Raw genomic sequence first — 21,696 nt, 5'->3', positions numbered from 1 at the left:
CAGACCCGGCATCAATGGTTTTGTGTATCCACGGTTGGGTAGTTGACACCCAACCTCGACATATGCAGGGGGGAAGGTCAAGAAAGGGTTAATTTTGCATAGCCATGAGTTTGGGGTGGCCAGAAATGACCTCTGAGGTCATTTCCGGCCACCATTTTCTCAAATGGAGCCATTTTGTGGCTCATTTGTTTTTTGTTTTGTTTTTAATTTTCTGCATGGAAAAATTGTGACTTTTAGAATCAAGACTTAGATTTTTAGATGCATTGAGAGACAGCTGCAGGCCCATGAAGCATGGTAGGGCAATTTGTTTCAATTATTTTTCCACCCAGATGGTTTCCCCCCCATTTTATTTATTTATTCATTCATTCATTCATTCATTCATTCATTTAACTTCTATATCGCCCAAACTTTCGTCTCTGGGCGAAAAGCCTGAAGGCTTTTACTCCTGGAGGCTTTTAAGCCTCCAGGAACCTAACCCCCACAATTCTATTGACTTAATGCCCCATTAGCCGTGGTTCCGTTATCCCAGCTATAGCACTGAACAATGCTAAGCTTCATCACTTGTTGACTTTTCTAGTCTGTTGTTGAATTTCTATTTCTTTTTACCACATCATGAGACTCACTTTTGCTTATGAAGAACTACTCAGACATGCCTAGTTACTTCAAACAGTATTTGAAGACATTATGCTGTACAAGTGTACAGATGTCTGTTCACTTGTTCACATGTTTGTATGAATGACTATACCTGTGTGCATTTTAACAATGAATCTGAATACATGCCCTTCAAATGCATGATACAGATAGGAAGTGTACTTCTGTACCTGCACTCAGCATAACATGTGAATGATTGTACCTGTGTACAGATCTGTACCTGTGTACACTGTACACTCATTGTACGAGTGTTTAATATAACATGTGAATCGGCACATAACATGGGAATTCTCATCAGATAAACCACAGATATAAATATCCTAGCTGCAACTTCCTGTTCCTTCCTCTTCTAATTTTCACTGCCTGTCTGTCCGTTCATACTTTTCGTAAGAATGACAACATTTCTTTCTTTCTTTCTTTCTTTCTTTCTTTCTTTCTTTCTTTCTTTCTTTCTTTCTTTTTAAAATTTAATATTTTTTGACATTTTGTATTTTACAAACATCTTTCCCAGTCCGCCCTGCCCCATGCCCAACCTTCCCTTCCCAAGTCAGCTCTGGTTGCGGGGAGATGAGAAAAGAAAGGAGAGAGCGGGAGAAGGAGAGCAGAAGGTGATGGGGGGAGGGAATAGGAGAAGGGATACTCCTCTTGCACCAGTAGATGTGGGTAGATCAGAGGGGGTTTTATTCCGAGATTGAGTGCATGACCTGCTTGAGTTAGAGGCACATGAAAAATGGGCCCTCATAAAAGTAAATAAATTGGATAAATGGTCAGAAATCTGGGACAACTTCCTTGAACCTTTCTTGATTATTTTATTTATTTATTTATTTATTTATTACATTTATATCCTGCTCTTCCTCCAAGGAGCCCAGAGCAGGGTACTACATACTTAAGTTTCTCCTCACAACATCCCTGTGAAGTAGGTTAGTCTGAGAGAGAAGTGACTGGCAAAGAGTCACCCAGCAAGTATCATGGCTGAATGGGGATTTGAACCCGGGTCTCCCCAGTCCTAGTCCAGCACTCTAACCACTACACCATGCTGGCTCTCTATCTAATAAGGCATACATTATGTTTCAGACACTCTAAGAATGTCCTTAAAATATACAGTATGTCTCTCTAAAATCAGAAGCTGTTTTTTTACATCAAAGTAGGTGTGTGTGTGTTTGTACAATATTTATTTTTTAGTTGTAATAAGACTGTGAGGTCTAGCTTCTAGACAAGTCAGACTGGTAAAGGTGTGTGATCACATTCCAATATATTAAGTAAAAATTCAATGCACACCATAAGCTTTTATCTATAGTGGGGAAAGAGCCAGGTATTGTGCCAATTATATAGGTACAGTTGGATAATATACCATGACTTCTTTTGTGATTGCAGATCATATAGAATTTTTGGCCACCCACATATTTTACTCATTATGTAGTTTAGGTAAATTATTGATATTACAAGATGTGTATAGATTGTGTACTCTTAGCCATTTAATTAGCTTGCCTCTGTGCTTCTATAAAGAGGCCTTGAATATAAAGGAGGAGAGCTTGGGGGAGGGAGAAAGAGATTGAATATCCTGAACTGCAGATTGTCTTATCACGCTCTCGGGGATTACATCATTGGCTCCTTGCAAATCTATTGTGGGAAGTGCCTTTTACTGTTTGGGTGGATTAACATGCTGCAAACGGACTCCTACTAAATAAGCTTCGTGATGCGGCTTTACATTGCAAATATCTCTGGTTCTGTTGACAGGGAAATAGCACAGTGTTTGCTATAACTGGTGGAGTTCTATCGCCCTGACAGTAGGGCTATGCTTAGAAGTATGGAAAGTCACATCATATGCACCAGCCCTTTGGAACTGTGATGAGAGAGCCAGCCACTCCCTATTGTGGCCACTCTTGCTCAGTACTTCCCTCTTCCAAGGCGGGGGGCGGGGGGGCTCCTTTACAGGAAGCAAAGCCGCTTACTGCCCCAGTGATGGCTGGGAAGATGTGCAGGGAGCACTGAGAGGTGTGCATGAAGATGTAGTCCTTTGGCCATCGAGTTCTATGTGGAGAGCACTTGAAGCCTTTGAAAGGACTATAGCTCCCAGGCCTCCACATGTGCACCTCCTGACATGCCCTATGTCCCTTCCCAACCATCTCTGGGCCAGTATGGGGCTCTGCTTCCCTGCGCTGGAAACAAACTGTCCTGCATGGAGATGGTTACACGGAGAGCGACCACTTCCACATGCTTCCAAAAGGCTGGGACATAGAATTTGGCTTCTGACACTCTGAAGCACAACTCAACCAGACAATACGTCTTCATATTTCACATTTTTAGTGTGTGGATGGTTTTGCCTGGAAGTGGAGGCTGCACTAGATAGCCTCTCCAGTTCTGTGAGTTTATGGTCAATATGTTATGTATTGTTTTATATACACACATCACTACATAAAATTTTGCTTTGTACTGCACTCTCTTGCAGGGCTAAGAGGCTTTATTCCCTTCCCTAATTTCACACCACATATTCACAGCTGGTACCTGAACCATTTGGTAGGGATGTGCAAACCAGGCCGGCTCAACCTCGAGCTGAACACCCACCCACCCCCAAGCTGGCTTGGAACCGGTTTGGGGGTTCTAAGTTTAAAAACAAATTTTGTTTTACTTTTAACACTCACTGCCGGGTCTGGATCGATGGCAACAGCCATGGTGGGGGGTCTCTACCATTTCCACCTCCCCATCGGCCTTTTCCTATTCTCAAAAAGGCTGGTTTAGCCCATTTGGGGGCCGTTCCTTCCTCCGTCCCTTCCGCCAGTGGCAGTGGCCATTTTGGAGGCCTCTGCGCATGCCCAATGGGCCTCTGCGTGGCCTGAGTCATGACCCAGCAGAGGCCCATTGAGCATGTGTCGTGGCCTACAAAATAGCCTCCACCAGAGGAAGGGCCAGAGCAGACTGAAAATGGGCTGAACCCATCCCTTTTTTAGAATGGGAGCAGGCGAGCAGGGAGAGGGGGAGATGGCAGAGACCCCTCCATGGCTGCCTCCTGTGTCTCTTGAAAATATGTCCCGAGGACATATTTTCATGCAGCCCTCAGGGACATATTTTCAGGAGGTTCAGTGTTTTTCAGAGGGAAGGGAAGATCCATGAAAATTGGCCCTCCCCCATAGCGCCAGCATAGCAGTGGCCTGGATGTCGACCGATAAATATTAAAATGCTTAACATGAATTAAATGCATCTTTTGGATTCCATCACATGTGGCTTGATGCCAGCAATAGAATTAGCAGAGCAGGCCCAAAACGTGCACCCTTCCTTATTATCTTTATGATCAAGTGTTGCTAACCAGTATCTCCCTTATCTTACAGAATCCCCTTCATCTACAATTGAGTTTAGAAAGCTCATTAAGTTTTGACGTGGATGTCACTTTCTCCATCTTGGCCTTGAACAACTGGTATAATTTCAGCTTGATGGTCTGCCAGGAAGAGTGGAACATCACAGATTTCCTCTTGCTCACGCAAAAGAGCTCCAAATTCTATGTGGGACCCATTATAAATATCACAGGGAACCTCACGTCAACCAGCGACCTCTTGGCCTACTTGCAAGCTCATTTGGAGGACATTAAGGACACAACAGCAGCAGTGGTGATGTTTGGCTGTGACATGGAAAGCACAAGGAGGATTTTTGAGATAACCACTCAGTTTGGAGTGATGCCTCCAGAACTGCACTGGATTCTTGGGGATTCACACAATGTGGAAGAGCTGAGGACAGAAGGCTTGCCCTTGGGTCTCATAGCCCATGGGAAAACGACACAGTCTTTTTTTGAAGACTATGTCCAGGATGCAGCAGAACTGGTGGCCAGGGCTGTGGCTTCAGCTACCATGATCCAACCAGAACTGGCACTTATTCCAAGTACAACCAATTGCTTGAATACGGAGGAAAAAAATCTCACTTCAGGGCAGTATTTAGCCAAGTAAGTTTCCCCCTTGGTTAATGTCCTTGTAAACACCATGTACATGAACCTAATATTGACATGCCACATTTTCACATTTAAGGACCAGCATTGACATTGATTGGAGACCAGATGTGGCACTGGGGAAAAATATGGGTGGGGGGACAGAAGGGGTGAAGTGCATTTATGGGTGGGCAAGCTGAGTTCCATATATTAGATTTCTGAAACAGAAATGGGTGGCAAGTGGGGGGCAAACTATTTGTTTGAGGGGGCAGTCCCTCACCATCCCCTCTCTGGAGTGCCACCCTTGCTGGAGACCCAGATCTAGACACTTGCAGTGGTGAGACATGATTTGGAAGGCAGAAGTGGTGGGCAGAGATGAGACACTTAACCCTTCCCCTACATGCTCCTTTCCCCCCACCTTTCCCTCCTCTAGCTTTTTTTCTTCTTCTTTTCTTTTTTCTTTTGCAACTGCAGCAGCTGAGAAACCCTCCCTTCACCTCTCTTTTTGATCTTCCTTATGGTGACTCCTTGGGACAGGGACCAGTCTCTTTGGTTTATGCTACCTTTTAGAATGCCATGTATATTGGCAAAAAAAAAAAAGGAGAGAGAGAGAGAGAGTCTTGTGGCATCTTAAAGACTGAACTGATTTATTGTGACATACACTTTTCTTTTCTTTTTAGCACAAGACCATTTCATCAGCCGTAAGTGGGCTGTACTCCATGAAAGCACATGCCACAATAAATCTGCTCCGTCTTTAAGATGCTACAAGTGTCTCTTTGCTTTTGCTGTTAACAGGCTGACATGACTTTGAGGAGCGTCCATAACTCAGTGGCAGAGAACATGTTTTGCATGTAGAAGGTCTCAGGTTCAATCCCTGACATTGCCAGCTAGGGCTGGGAAAGATCCCTATCCAAAATCCCGAAGAGTCACTGTCAATAAGTGCAGGTAATATTGAGCTAGATGGACCAATAATCTGATTGGCAGCTTCATGTAGGACAACCCTGCTGGGCTATGCATGCACACTGAACGTACTATCTGAGCTGCACAGCATGTGATCTGCCAAGCCAAAAGAATTCCACTAGCTGTGTATTGTGGCCTTCCAGATATTTAACTCCTCCCACTCTTCTTCCTACTTTTGTAGCCCAAGAAGATTATCGAGCCGCTACTACTACTGGTCTACCATGTATGGTCAGTGGGCTGCATTTGGCTTTGTGAATCTCAAGGAACACAGGGCTATACTAGATTCATTAATTCATAATAACCCAATAAGTCCCAAGATGCTTTACATGCCCACAGATGCCGTAAGGAAATGGTGCCCTTTACTACTACAACAGCAGAACAACCTTTGAAGATTGAACTCATGGCATTTGTGACAGCAGTTGGAGTGGCTCTTTCAACAGTATAGCCCTGTTCACACATTATGTTCAGTTCATGGATAATCTGTGTGCAGTGTACACATGTGCAGATCTGTATACCTGTGTAGTTATCTGCACATTATGTTCAACAGACGTACATTAGTACACTTCCTATCTGTACCATGCATTTGAGGGAGCCTGCACACAGGTCCACTTCTAAAATGAATGCATATACAGTCATTTGCACACTAAGATGTTCATGTGAACAGACACCTGTACATTATAATGTCTGAACAGGGCTTCTGTAAGGCTCAATTCTAGATAGATAGTTGTGCTTTTGTGACAAAACACTTGCTTTAAAGGCCTTGTGATGAGAGAATTTCTGCTGAGTGAATTCCTAATCTTATGATCGCCCTTGTTACAGGGTAAAAAGCATTAGGATTTGAAAGGCCCATCTAGTCTTAAATTATGGTGTTTTAACTATGCTACTTAGGTAATTAAACCACTGTACGATTTGACCTGCTGCCCATTCTCGTTTTCTCATTTTGTTCTAAACTTTGTGAGATAAAGACAGAATGACCAAGTCATCAAACTAATGAATATGGAATAATTTAATTAATCCACCAACAGAAGTCGACCACTGTGGCTTTATTGTAGAAGCACAGGCTTCTGAAATATGTGTTGCATTCAAGCACAGTGAATTAACTGCACACTGATCCCTTAAGAGCAATCTCTCCTCCTTTCTTTCCTTAGAGTAGAAGAATTCATGCGGCAGGCCTGGGTTAGGAATACAGTAACCTTACATTTGATTAAATTGCCAATACCACCAGTGTAAAGTCTGATTTCAACAGTCAAGGTTCGACAGGCAGCATTGTATTCAAATGCAAAAAAAACAGAATGTGCATATACAAGGGATTAAAAGGGAAGAGATTATGTTTTAGGGCTCACACAGATTATACCTGTATGTGTACAAGAAAGGTGTTTCGAGCATGCACCTGATGGGAGGAGAGCTGGTCATGGGAGGAGGGCTGATCTTGTGATAGCAAGCATGAATTGTTCCCTTTGCCATACAGAGTTTGCCCTGGTTTGCACTTGAATGGGAGCACTGTAAGATATTCCCCTTGGGGGATGAGGCCACTCTGGGAAGAGAGTCAGCAGCATGCTTGCAGGCAGAAGGTTCCAAGTTCCCTCCCTGGCATCTCCAAGATAGGGCTGAAAGAAACTCCTGCCTGTAACCTTGGAGAAGCTGCTGCCAGTCTGTGTAGACAATACTGAGCTGGATGGACCCATGGTCTGACTCAGTATATGGCAGCTTCCTGTGTCCCTATACAAATCTAAGTGTGAATGTGACAAATGTGTATCATGCAGGTGTGTTCATCAGAGAGCTGTGTGTAGCAATGGGACTGCTGTGTAATGACTTAAAACCACTCCTGGGCAACTGTTTCCAATAGAAGGAGTGCCGCGGGGAAGTAATCTAAGTCATTCCATAACAGCATGTCATGCTACACTGTCAGGGCTGCCTTTCAGGTTGAGCAGCACCCTAACTGTTCCTTAACATCAACAGAGGGCTGCCAGTCATTTCAGCCATCAATAATAAGAACATAAGAACAGCCCTGCTGGATCAGGCCCAAGGCCCATCTAGTCCAGCATCCTGTTTCGCACAGTAGCCCACCAGATGCCGCTGGAAGCCACAGGCAGGAGTTGAGGGCGTGCCCTCTCTCCTGCCATTACTCCCCTCCAACTGGTACTCAGAGACACCCTGCCCTTGAGGCTGGAGGTGGCCCACAGCCCTCCAGCTAGTAGCTGTTGATAGACCTCTCCTCCATGAAGTCATCCAAACCCCTCTTAAAGCCATCCAGGTTGTTGGCTGTCACCACATCCTGTGGCAGAGAGTTCCACAAGTGGATCACGCTTTGTGTGAAAAAGTACTTCCGTTTGTTGGTCCTAGACCTCCTGGCAATCAATTTCATGGAGTGACCCCTGGTTCTAGTGTTGTGTGAGAGGGAAAAGAATCTCTCTCTCTCCACTTTCTTCACTCCATGCATGACCTTATAGACCTCTATCATGTCTCCCCGCAGTCATCTTTTTTCTAAACTAAAAAGCCCCAGGTGTTGTAGTCTTGCCTCGTAAGAAAGGTGCTCTAGGCCCCTGATCATCTTGGTTGCCCTCTTCTGTACCTTCTCCAGTTCAACAATGTCCTTTTAAAGATGTGGTGACCAGAATTGTACGCAGTACTCCAAGTGTGGTCGCACCAAGTACTCCAAGTGTGGGCATTATAATGTTAGCCATTTTGTTTTCAATCCCCTTTCTAATGATTCCTAGCATGGAATTGGCCTTTTTCACAGCTGCTGCACATTGAGTCGACACTTTCAACGAGCTGTCCACCACAATCCCAAGATCCCTCTCCTGGTCCGTCACCGACAGCTCGGATCCCATCAGCATATACTTGAAGTTGGGGTTTTTCATCCCAATGTGCATCACTTTACACTTGCTAATATTGAACTGCATTTGCCATTTTGTCGCCCACTCCCCCAGTTTGGAGAGATCCTTTTGGAGCTGCTCACAATCCGTTTTGGATTTCACTACCCGGAAAAGTTTGGTATCATAATGCAATGTATGGTATAATAATGCAATGTGTGATGTGAAACTTCACATGGTGGATGTGAACATGGGCATAGGCACCATGTGTTATGTTGTGGGCATGGTGGGTGTGGTCATAGGCATAGGTGCTTGTCCCTGCACCATGGGATCTTCATCCTAAGGAAGCATCTGAACTGGGCCCTTGTCTCTTTTGAAGAAAGTGCATAGCAATGAAAGGGTCCAGCAGTATCTAATCTAAGCCACTTCTGAGAAGCCCATTGTTTCAGTATTTACTTGTAACGTATTGCTTTATTCTTATAGGTTTTTAGCCAACACCACCTTTCATGGGCTCAGTGGCCACATTAAAGTAAAAGGCTCCTCCATCATCAGCTCAGAAAATAACTTCTTCATTTGGAACCTCCAGCATGATCCTGTAGGAAATCCCATGTGGACTCGATTAGGGAGCTGGCAAGAAGGCAGAGTCATCATGGACTATGGGATCTGGCCAGAGCAGGCCCAGAGGCACAAGAATCAGAACCAGCATCCGACCAGGTTGCACCTGAGGGTGGTGACCCTCATTGAACACCCTTTTGTGTTCACAAGGACTGTGGATGATGAAGGATTGTGCCCAGCAGGGCAGCTCTGCCTGGACCCCTTGACTAATGATTCAGCAGTGCTGGATACTCTCTTTAAAAGCCTCCAAGGAGGCAATGAGACAGTCCCCACCGAGTTAAAAAAGTGCTGCTATGGCTACTGTATAGATCTGTTGGAAAAACTGGCTGAAGATATGAACTTTGATTTTGACCTGTACATTGTTGGTGATGGAAAGTACGGGGCTTGGAAAAATGGCCAGTGGACAGGCCTTGTGGGTGACCTCCTGGCTGGGACTGCCCACATGGCCGTGACTTCCTTTAGTATCAACACAGCCCGCAGCCAAGTAATTGATTTCACCAGCCCCTTCTTTTCCACCAGCTTGGGCATCCTGGTGAGAACCAAAGACACAGCGGCTCCTATTGGAGCTTTTATGTGGCCACTCCACTGGACCATGTGGCTGGGAATCTTTGTGGCTCTTCACATCACTGCAATCTTCCTCACCCTGTATGAATGGAAAAGTCCCTTTGGGATGACTCCGAAGGGGAGAAACAGGGACAAGGTTTTCTCCTTCTCCTCTGCCTTGAATGTCTGTTATGCCATTTTGTTTGGTAGAACATCGGCCATCAAACCCCCCAAGTGCTGGACTGGAAGGTTTTTAATGAACCTCTGGGCCATTTTTTGTTTATTTTGTCTGTCGACATACACAGCTAATCTGGCTGCCGTAATGGTGGGAGAGAAAATCTACGAAGAGCTCTCGGGAATACATGACCCCAAGGTAAGAAACAGCCTTTGTTTTCTATATTCAGTGTGGGATCTTTCCATCGCAAGTTCAGATTTAGCTATTGTGCAATTTCATACATTCCTTTGTTATGAAACAATATAGAATTGAAGACTGCATCTCACTATTGTAAAGGCTTTAGATACATACTGTTCATCATTTGATGACTGCAGCAAGAAATAGTAGCTGGCATATATGAATCAACACAGACAAATCCTGAGAGTCAGAATTTTCATATTAACTCAGACACTATGGTACACTCATCTGAGTGTTTTTCATACATTCAGCTGTGAGCAAGTGTAGAGGAATCGACTGATGAAAATCAAGTGATGTGAACATCTGCAAGATAGTAGTTCACACATACTGTGAACTACACTGTAAACAGTTGGAACACCATCAGCACTGCTGCATCTATGTAACTACCACTGATGGTGTTGTGCAATAGGGCAGTTCTGCTCAGGTGGAAAGCTGGACAAATGCAGTTGTGCTACGGGATGCCCACTGCAAATAATGGGTGTCGTGTTGTGCAATTCCAACCATCTGTGTTGCCTTATGCAGTATGCGAGTAGCCTCGATTCTGATATAGTCAAGGGCAGCCGATCATGTGCAGCCTGAGGCAGTGATTGGGATGCACATGCCTGTATCTGGGGCAGTGCAGATGCAAATGTGCACTCTGTTTACACCATGTAGTGAGCATAGAGCACAAAATTCATTATCCAGTAGATGTCAGATTTGTAACCTTCAGAGTGGCATGTTTTGCCTAAGCACCTCTTAAAATTATAATTAAATTGGTTTAATTCGTGGTGTGGGTTGTACTGGTGACTTAATTTAAATTCCTTTATATGGTATTCTGTATTGTAAGGTGATTAAGTTTATTGTTGCCATGGTATTTAGATTTTCCTTGTCTGTATGAATTTATTTTTCTTTGGGAAGTTTTAATGATAGCATCCAATGTGCACATGCATCTCCTAATCCTGCAAGGGAATCACAGATGGATCCATCTCTCTTGCTGGATCAGGGCAAGATGTTTCTGATCCAGAGCCTAAAAGCATGGTGGACAATCCTGTTGCCAATTCTGCCCAATAGGACTCCATATACACATGGGAGGTTGCCTGCCAATGCCAACAGAGCCACAATGCTGGATCATAGTTTATGAAATGTTGAAGTGTTTAGACAGGATCAGCCCAAAACATCTTAAAGCCCTATAATAAATTAAACCTAACATTAATTGAAATATAATATATAATGTGAATATATTAAAAGGAAGGTTAGCATAAATATCGCAAAAGCCGAGAATGGAGGTGAAATAAATTGTAAACAGAGTTATGGATTGGATTGGATTGGATTGGATTGGATTCTGTCCCAGTAAAACTAGTACCCATTGATATTTTCAGTTCATGGATAAATTCTGAGCACCCTTGAATTCTGAGATAACTGCTGAATCTCAACTTCTTCCTCAAGTCTACAAGTTGAAGAGATGCATGTGTTTAGTCTTTGAGGCGCTTCACACGACACGTGTGGAGTGCCTGAGGGGGTTCTGGGGGGAGACTGGGCTTAGCCCACTCTCCCTGCAGACAAGAAGCCACTCGTAGCTGGGTGGCCGGATCGGGGGCTGTGTGGCCCCCAGAAGTTCCAGGATGCCCTGCGCGAGCACATGGGGCATCCTAGAGAGACACCACCCCCCCGAGCCCGGGAGGTTGGTTGCAGCCGCCTGGTCAGGGGCCTCCTTGTGTGTTGCTGTGCACCATGGCAACATGCGATCAAAACAATGAGGTTAACGGATCACTTGCTCCGTTAACCCCATTTAAGGGGAGGGTGCTTTAGGCGGGCTAGCCTCCTTGGGAGCACCGGGCTCGGGTAGTTCCCATGATCCCTGGAAAGCGGGCTACATTCTCTTAGCCCGCTTTCCAGGGATCATGAGAATAGCTTCTTTGAGGACCAGTAGTATGTATTTTTAGATCACATATTTTGAGAATTCTGTGGATTTTGCTCTAGAATGTCTGCGGCAAGTTTACCATTGCTCCTTTAATTGGTTCAATTTCTAGCCCAGCTGAGAATCTAGAACCGTGCTTCTTTGTTAACTGAAAAACAAAGATGAAGTTGCTTATGATATTAATTATTGTTCAAGGCTTGGCAAATTCTGTGATGAAGCAGCAACTACTTCCATGGAAGTCCAGACCAGCTCCTATCAAATTAATGGGCTTTTATTTTCAGATGTGTTTAATTAACTGGAAAGCCTCTGGGTGACTATCGTCCTCTCCTTAATTGGCTATGACAAATCCTTCCTCTCTTCTTTGTGCACTGCTAGCTTGTGCTCTGCAGAATTCATTGTTACATTCATTCATTAGGTGAAGGCAAAACATAACCTAAAAGAACAGCACCAAGCATATACAAGCACCCCATTGGTGGAAGACACTCCATCCATTTTTGCTCCCCCAAAGATGTGTCAATGTGGTGTGGGACATCTCAAGTCTAGATTGGAACTTAGACATTTAGAGAACGTCCTTCTGAAACAAAACATGTTTAAGTTCAGTGGGAGAGAGTTAGGAACATAGGAAGCTGCCATATACTGAGTCAGACCATTGGTCCATCTAGCTCAGTATTGTCTTCACAGACTGGCAGCAGCTTCTCCAAGGTTGCAGGCAGGAATCTCTCTTAGCCCTATCTTGGAGAAGCCAGGGAGGGAATCTGGAACCTAGATGCTCTTCCCAGAGTGGCTCCATCCCCTGAGGGAATATCTTGCAGTGCTCACACTTCTAGTCTCCCATTCATATGCAACCAGGGTGGATCGTGCTTAGCTAAGGGGACAAGACATGCTTGCTACCATAAGAGCAGCTCTCCTCTGGTTAACTCTGTGCTTATCTTTGGCTAGATTGTGCTTTGGATTTTATGCTGAAGACAGGGCCTGTCTTAAATTCTTACTTTTGTACAATACCTAGCTGGCCATAGGCACTGGAGAAGTAATTAATTAATTAATTAATTAATTAACATGTTTTAAATGAAGCTAGAGCCATGTGATGATGCCATCATTCCTATGCAAATACTTGAAATTCAAAAACATGACTTATTCACACCCTACTTTCCCAAGCGATGAGAACAAAAAGCACTGTAAAGTCTAGTCACTTCCTTTGGAATGAAAGATCACTGGAGACTTATGGCACCTTTTCTAAATTGTATTTCTTCAAGTACACAGAACAGGGTTGGCCAGCCTGATGCTCTCCATCTGTTAAGAACATAAGAACAGCACTGCTTGAACAGGTCCAAGGGCCATCTAGTCCAGCATCCTGTTTCATAAAGTAGCCCACCAGATGCCACTGGAAGCCTACAGGCAGGAGTTGATGGCATGCCCTCCCTCCTACTGTTACTCCCCTGCAACTGGTACTCAGAAGCATCTTGCCTCCGAGGCTGGCGCTGGAGGTGGCCTATAGCCCTCTGACTAGTAGCTGTTGATAGACCTCTCCTCCATTAAGTTATCCAAATGCCTCTTAAAACCATCCAAGTTGTTGGCTGTCACCACATCTTGTGGCAGAGAATTCCACAAGTAGATTATGTATTGTGTGAAAAAGTACTTCCATTTGTTGGTCCTAAATTTCCTAGCAATCAATTTCATGGGATGATCCCTGGTTCTAGTGTTATGTGAGAGGGAGAAGAATTTCTCTCTAGCCACTTTCTCTACACCATGCATGATTTTATAGACCTCTATCATGTCTCCCTGCAGTCGTCTTTTTTCTAAACTAAAAAGCCCCAAGTGTTGTTGTCTTGCCTCATAAGAAAGGTGCTCTAGGCCCCTGACCATCTTGGTTGCCCTCTTCTGCACCTTTTCCAGTTCTACAATGTCCTTTTTTCATCCACTCCCCCAGTTTGGAGAGATCCTTTTGGAGCGCCTCACAATCCGTTTTGGATTTCACTACCCAAAAGAGTTTGGTATCATTTGCAAATTTGGCCACATTGCTGCTTACCTCTACTTCTAGATCATTTATGAATCAATTAAAAAGCACTGGTCCCATTACAGATCCCTGGGGGACCCCACTTCTTACTTTCCTCCATTGAAAAAACTCCCCATTTATTCTTACTGTCTGATGAGAAACTTTGTCAAAAGCTTTTTGGAATTCCAGGTCTACTATGTCAACTGGATCACCTTGATCCACACACTTGTTGACACTCTCAAAGAACTCCAAAAGGTTTAAGAGGCAAGATTTACCTATGCAGAAGCCATGCTGGTTCTCTCCTAGCAGGGCCTGTAGTTCTATGTGCTTTTCAATTTTATCCTTGAGGATGCATTCCATCCATTTGCCTGGAACGGACATTAAGCTAACTGGCCTGTAATTTCCCGGATTGCCCCTGGATCCCTTCTTGAAAATCGGTGTTACATTGACTACTTTCCAGTCCTCCGGTACAGAGCCTGTTGCTGGATTACAACTCCCATCCTCTCCATATATCATGTATTGCAGCTGGGGTTGTTGGACAGTGTAATCCAACAGCAGCTAGAGAGCCTCAGAGTGGCCACCCCAGAGCTAGAAGTTGATCACCTAGATAGGCAGCATTAGTCTCTAAAGCAATACTCGTCCCCGCAAAGCAACGGATCTGCTTTGGAGAATGGGGGTTCCCATTGGGGCCTCCAAGAATGATGGCTCTTTCTGGCAAGCCAGCTGCCAATATGAGATCTGCTGTCCCCTCTAGTTGTCTTGCAATTGCAAACTGTTTCTTTTCTGTCACACACACTCACACTGCCGGGCAGCTATTAATTAAAGCTAAGATTAGGAATAAGTCATTGCATTGTTATTATTCATATCCCATAGTCATAATTGCTGCCCCACAGCTGTGGCTGGCTCCAACATTGCACTTATAAAAAATTATTATGCTGCCTTTGGTTGCTCCACATCCTCGAGTGGTGAGAAATTCCAGGGGAACACACAGGGATGTAGCAAGGTTGGAGTGGGCCTAGAGACATCGTGTGAAAATGGCCCTGCCTTCTTCTTCAGAGAGGCAGGAGAGGGAGAGTGGAGAACAAGCTGTTGCCAGAGCCACCCCCACCACAGGAGCCAAGGGACATTTGTCTCCCCGCATTCTTTTCAATTATAGCTATGCCCTGGGCCCACAGCACCTTGGATTCTGGTTCCTGTGAAAGAAGTAGTCCCTGCAGACTGACAATACGTCTTTGTAGTATTTGGATTATTAGCACAAATATACAGGTTGAGCATTGGATGAAGACAGACTGTCACAGAACATGCTTAGAATAGGCATGTGCACAAACCAAGGTTCGTGCACAGGCTCAGAGCCAAACCAGTTCAGCGCCACTGAGGGGGGCAGGGAGCGGCGAGCTGTATCTCTGCCACTGCATGCAGCTTTCTGTTGTGATGGCAGTCCCCCCCCAAGAATCCGCATGCAGCTCCATCCATGCAAGCACGGGCACCATTTGCCTGGACAGTATGGTGTTGCTGACCATGCAAATGGCGCCAGCGCATGCGTGGATGCCATGTGCATCTGATCCCAGCGCTGTGCATGGGTTATTGGGGAGAATGCCCTCACAGCAGAAAGCTGCATGTGGCAACAGAGAGCAGGTAAGGACCTGTTCTCCTCCCTTTTCAATATCCCGCTTGCCATCCCACCCACCCCCACCCGACGGTACCGAACCAATTTGGGCCTCGTCCGAACCGGTTCACCTCCGAACCTGTGCTCGCACCTCAGTTCGTGCACATCTCTATCTTAGAAGCCAGCAACAGGTTCCTTCAGAGAGGCCAAACCTTGCATCCTGAAATGGTGCAGCTCCCTGCCTTGGCTGCTTCACTATAGGCCCTCACTAAAATCCTTCATTGAATCTCTCCCTCTAACTAGCAACCTGCTCTTTTTTACATTGCCTTCACACACACACACACACACACACACACACACACACACACACACACACACACCTTTTGGGAGGTGGGGGTGAACCATCACTACAGTCATCCTACATCTTCCCCTGAATCTCTGCCAGTCTAGAACCCAGAAAATATGTGCCTTCGTCACATACAATTAATGGCACCTTCTTCCAGAATGAGAGCTATCTAGGATTTTCTGGAGTCGTTAGCAACATTTTGTCCACATCTCTTCACCTATTAACCAGTGATTAAACTTACAATAGAATAGCCAGTTGGCTAAGCATCACAGTTTCACAACATAGATGTTTCATCACTTGGAAATTGTGGATCCGATAAAGACCTCCCAAGCCAGCATCAGTGACCATGATGGTGGGGGGATACAGGTGAATGAATTACCCACATGATTCTGGCTCCTAGCAAGACCAAAACACCCATATTCTGCCAATGAAGCATGGGTGTTGCCCAGCAGGGAGATGTTTTCTGAACTCTTTGAGCATAAGAAAAATATTGGTAGTATAGATCAGAAGCGTTGACCTTTAATGAAATGTTTGAAAAAATGACCCAACTAGCAAAGAACTTGGCCTAAATGTCAAACAACCCATAGTAAAGAAACATTAGACTAAAGAATCTTAGGGGGAGAGGTCATATAAAATGTTGGCATTGGTGCTGACCTGGGAAAAAAATCAGAAGGTATTTAGATCTGGAGATTTGAGACAAGCTGGAGACGTAACACCAGAGAGAACTCAGTAATCAAACCAGAGAGAACTCAGTTATCTAAAGCTTCTCTATCAGGGTCAAGCAAACCCCACATCTGTTCCCACTAGAACTCTGCCTGAAGGCCAAACTACACATTGTACTCAAACATGTGTAATGGTATCTCAGTGGCCCTTATTGTGCATGAAAAGCTGCTTTGGGAGTGGGTGAATGGAAGCAGAGAAGAGCGGGAGGGACAGTTAACTCTTTCCCTGCCCTCTGTTTCTTCAGATCTTCAGAGGTAATGTGGAAGTACGCTAACCATTTTGATGGCCATTAATATAGCCTGGCCATTCCTTTTGTAACCTAATCACTGCTTGATGGGCGAAGAGGCTAGAGGGTGTTCCTGAATGGCTGCTAATGGCTCTGGTTATTCTGAATGAGCATGCCATGATGGGTCTGGCAAAAAACAAGTAGGACCCACCTGAAAGGAGGGGCTGAAGCAAGTGACCTCGCTCACTCCCCTTTTCCCCTCCCCTGCAAGGGGTGTGTGTGTGTGTGTTAAACTGGTTGTGTGAAAAGTGTTAGAAGTGAGAATTCTAAGGGATTGCTCTTAGCACTGCAGTAACCTCTTCAGGCCACTAGAGGCATGAGGAGTTATGTTAATAGGTCTCTCTTGGTCAGCTAAGAGTCAATGAGAACTGTTCAGTTGTTGCTGAAGGCTTGTGCCTATCTGCATGTGTTGTTCTCATGTGTCTCTTTCGGTATGTGAATTTTTAGTTTCTTTATAAATCTTTATTTGTTTTTCATACTCAACTAATGTCTCCAGATAATGTCTCCAGATAATCTCTTGGCCTGAATGTTTTTACCACCAGAGCATATGCTGCTGTGTGAAGACTTTAATGTTTCTCCTTGCACCCCTCAACAAGAAGAACAGGCAAGCTGCTGTGAGATGGAGATCAGAGATTTTATGCTGGAAAAGAAGTAGCCTGGTTGGAGCTACAGGATCATATGGTGGTGATCATATGGCTCCATGCTGTGGAGCCAGCGTGGTGTATTGGCTAGAGGAGGAGAAACTCAAATATGTAGTACACCGCTCTGGGCTCCTTGGAGGAAGAGCGGGATATAAAATGTAAATAATAATAATAATAATAATAGGAAATGAATACATCAGGAGAGTTAGAAAAATCCTCAAGTCCAAACTCAATGGCGGGAACACCATACAAGCCATAAACACCTGTTTAGCTATACCTGTTATCAGATACACTGCAGGAATAATAGACTGGACCCAGGCAGAGCTAGAGACGCTAGATCATAAGAACAGGAAAATAATGACCATCAATCATGCTCTGTACCCCCACAGTGATGTAGATAGGCTATACCTCCCTCGCAGCTCAGGTGGAAGAGGAATGCTGCAAGTCCATCAAACAGTCGAGGAGGAGAAAAGAGGCCTTGAAGAATATATCAAGGACAGTGAAGAAGATGCACTTCAAATGGTCAATAATGAGAAACTATTCAACACCGATGAAACAAAGCAGGCCTACAAGAAAGAACAAGTCAAGAACTGAGCAGAAAAATGGAAAAATAAGCCACTGCATGGTCAATATTTGAACAATATAAGTGGAAAATCAGACATCACCAAGACCTGGCAATGGCTTAAGAATGGCAACTTGAGGAAAGAAACCGAGGGTTTAGTACTGGCTGCACAAGAACAGGCACTAAGAACAAATGCAATAAGAGCAAAAGTAGAAAAGTCAACAACAAACAGCAAGTGCCGCCTTTGTAAAGAAGCAGATGAAACCGTGGACCACCTAATCAGCTGTTGTCAAAAGATCGCACAGACTGACTGACAAAAATTGGTGGGACCATAAAATTGAAAAAGTTGTAGAAAATGAAGATGCAAAAATATTATGGGACTTCGGACTTCAAACAGACAAACATCTGCCACACAATACACCAGATATAACTGTAGTCGAGAAGAAAGAAAAACAAGTTAAAATAATCGACATAGCAATACGAGGGGATAGCAGAATAGAAGAAAAAGAAATAGAAAAAATCACCAAATACAAAGATCTACAAATTGAAATTGAAAGGCTGTGGCAGAAGAAGACCAAAATAATCCCAGTGATAATCGGCACCCTGGGTGCAATTCCAAAACAACTTGAAGAGCACCTCAGCACCATAGGGGCCACAGAAATCACCATCAGCCAATTACAAATAGCAACTTTACTGGGAACAGCCTATATTTTGTGATGATATCTATAATAACCAACAGTATTGATGATAAAATTCAGCCATCCCAGGTCCTTGGGAAGGACTTGATGTCTGGATAAAACAAACCAGTCAATAACACCTGTCTGACTGTGTAAACAACAATAATAATGGAAAGAGGGGTGTGCACAGGCTGTTCAGTGCCAAACCGGTTTGCCTCAGACCAGGCTGGTTCAGCAGCTCAATCGCAAACTGCACTGGGGCTGGTTTGGTCCACAATCAAACCGAACCAAGCCCAGTTCAGGTGAACCAGTTTGGCATCAAATGGGCGGCCATGGGGGTGGCGGCGAGAGAAGTCATTTAAGGGTCTTACCCAGCCGGTGCAGCTACTGGTGCCATTGCTCACATGGAAAATTGAATATCAATTGAGTCAATTGCGGAGTCAAATGTCTGCTTCATAAAGTAGGGTGAAGGTCTTACTTGAAAAGTGGAAAGAGGGTATGTGAGTGCCAGGACCTATCCAGACTCCAGCTCAAGGAAGACTCTCCCAAGGTGGGGAAGAGGAGGTGCATGTTTCAGCTAGGCCTGATGAAAGCCCCCTAGATCCAATGGATGCCCCTTTGTAAGAGTCCTGGAGCTCTTGGGACCTGGTGCCACCCAGCTAGGCTCCTGTCCTGTCTCTAAGACACCCATTATTGTGCTGTCATCTCTGCACCCCAGGACCAGAGGTGACACTGTATCAGGGCTGAACTCCAGCATTGGAGGCAACGTGCTTGCATGGCTGATCAGGGCCTCCCTCCCAGGGGGCCTATTCAGGTGGAGTAGGGGAGGCCAGCTCAGGTATCTGCTTCCAATGAGGGCTGGCATGAGCTCCAGGAAGGGTGGGCTCCTGGCTCCTACATAACCCCAGGGCCAACCTTTGCTGGTTCAACCATTCCTTCATCAAATTCTTTGTCCCAGCCTTGCTGGATCTGGGTATGGACAGCAAGTGAAGAAAGCTGAACCCTTCTCCCCTCCCTCCCAACAGAAAAATATATTGAATAGTCATTCACACTTTTGCAAACACTGGCTTCTTGACTATCTCCTCCAAGTTAAAATGCCCCTCCGCTTTTTTATTTTAAAGGTGTGTGTTTTAAAATTTAAAGGATGCTAACCTTTTCAAGGTGATGGAAGACAAGTATGATTTGGTGCTGGCAGATGGCAGGTCTGACACAGAAATGAAATCCCATGCGAGCTCTCAAGCAAGCCGACAGTCTGTGCTGAAATATTAAACAGAATTTCTGCCCTGAAAAAGGAGATGAAAAACTTTGCCGTCCAAAGTCACAGTTGCAGAAGTACATCGGTGCCCTCAAGAAATACGCACATACAGAGACAGAGATCAGATGTAAACATAAATGTCTGCCTTCCTATCAAAATGCACAGCGAGGAGGCATGCAGTTGTAGCTCATCAGTCAAAGCACCAGAGGAGGTCCTAAGAGTGTTCAGCAGAATAGAGAATACAATGTCAGTACATTTGCCATTTTCATTAGGGACAGAGATCCTATAGCTTTAATGGCTGCTGAGTAGGCAGGCGTGAGTAAGTGAAGCTTTCCTATCACTGCTCTGCCATGTGAAAACTTGATGTGTTGATTTCTGCCTGCCATACAGTTCTCAAAGGCACAGAAACTCTGCCCATAAAAAGATGGTGGCCTGGTCATGAAAGTGAAATAAAGATGGCAGGGTTCTAGTTTATGAAGCCAATGCAATTTGTTTCCCATTGGTACAAATGGGTACAAATGTGATTGGTACAAATCTTCATGTTTGCGGTAACACTATAGCTCCGTGGGTTTCCAATAAGGCTGGTGAACTTTAGCAGCATTGAGCCCATTCTCACAATGAATGAATGAATCACATGCCCGGATGAATCACATGAGGATTGAATCACATGAGGACTGAATCACATGTGGATGAATCACATGCCCAGATTATCCGTGGCTGCATTGGGCAGCATGGAGGTGTGGGGGTCGGGAAGTGTCACCCCAGCCCCCAGAAACCCCACAATGCACCGCATGAGTCTATGGTGCATTGTGGGGATCCCCCCAGTGGTCTCCCATCAGTGTTTCAGCACCGGCTGAAAGCAGCCAGCCCCAACACACGGTCAACTGAACAGGGTTAAGGGAGTGCTCACTCCCTTGACCTCATTTAAAAGCCCAGCTTCTTAACCAGGTTTGCTGCTGAGGCGCCGCCAGAGCTGCTTGGCTCCAGGCGGTTCCCACAGGCAGCCAAGCCCGGGCTCAGCAGCCCTAGCCCAGTCTCGGCTGCTCCTGAGAACAGCCTTAACGTCTAACAAGTCCGGCTTTGTTCAGAGCTGATTGAAGGTAAGGCTGGCACTGTGCTGGCCTCCAGAGTGAGAAGATGATCCCAAATCAAAACAATAGACATGAAACGCTAACCAGCAATTAGGGTACAAGACATTCAAGATTGCCAGGTCATGAGCATATCTTACTGTAAGGGCCAGGAAAGTGAGCTGAACTGGGATTAAGTGGGTGAGGAGGAGGAGGACGTGCAGCTGCTTGCTAGCTCTGCTTTTTAAAAGGAGGGAGAGGGAAACAGAGAAGGGTATGCCACACAATGCCTACCCACTACCAAGTGTAAATCATCTTTCCTGCTGAAATAATCTTTTCCTGATATTTTAAAAGCATTTTTTGATATATTATATTATACTAGCTGAACGCGCACAGAGCATCTGTGCGGTAGTTCACTTCTTTGGAGGGGTAATTTGGGAGAATTTGTTTAGCTGGTCCTCCCACAGCTCTCTCGCTCGCTCTGTCTCTCCCCCGCGCGCCTCGCTCGCTCGCTCTGTCTCTCCCCCGTGTGCCTCGCTCGCTCTGTCTCTCCCCGTGCACCTCGCTCGCTCTGTCTCTCCCCCGCGCGCCTCGCTCGCTCTGTCTCTCCCCCGCGCACCTCCCTCCTGCCCCACTCTCTCTTGCTCTCCCCCTCCCCGCACTGAGTTCTTTACCTCTGCTGCCACAGGCCTTACCAGGTGGCGGGTGGCAGCAAAGGGCCCCGCCGCCACTGCTC

At 45.3% G+C, this 21,696-nt stretch overlaps 1 protein-coding gene across 2 annotated transcripts in view; it reads left to right on the top strand.

The window, feature by feature from the left end:
- Positions 1 to 21,696, top strand: part of GRIN3A (glutamate ionotropic receptor NMDA type subunit 3A) — a 171,616-nt gene that overhangs the window by 64,867 nt on the left and 85,053 nt on the right. For both annotated transcript variants that reach the window (XM_053301169.1, XM_053301170.1), the window contains 2 exons: positions 3,978 to 4,582; positions 8,821 to 9,868. In XM_053301169.1, coding sequence (XP_053157144.1) covers positions 3,978 to 4,582; positions 8,821 to 9,868 — 1,653 coding nt within the window. The remainder of the gene's footprint in view (positions 1 to 3,977; positions 4,583 to 8,820; positions 9,869 to 21,696) is intronic.

This window comes from Hemicordylus capensis, chromosome 2 (assembly GCF_027244095.1).
Source record: "Hemicordylus capensis ecotype Gifberg chromosome 2, rHemCap1.1.pri, whole genome shotgun sequence".
NCBI classification, from domain to species: Eukaryota; Metazoa; Chordata; class Lepidosauria; order Squamata; family Cordylidae; genus Hemicordylus; species Hemicordylus capensis.
This window is presented reverse-complemented; position numbering and strand designations above follow the sequence as displayed.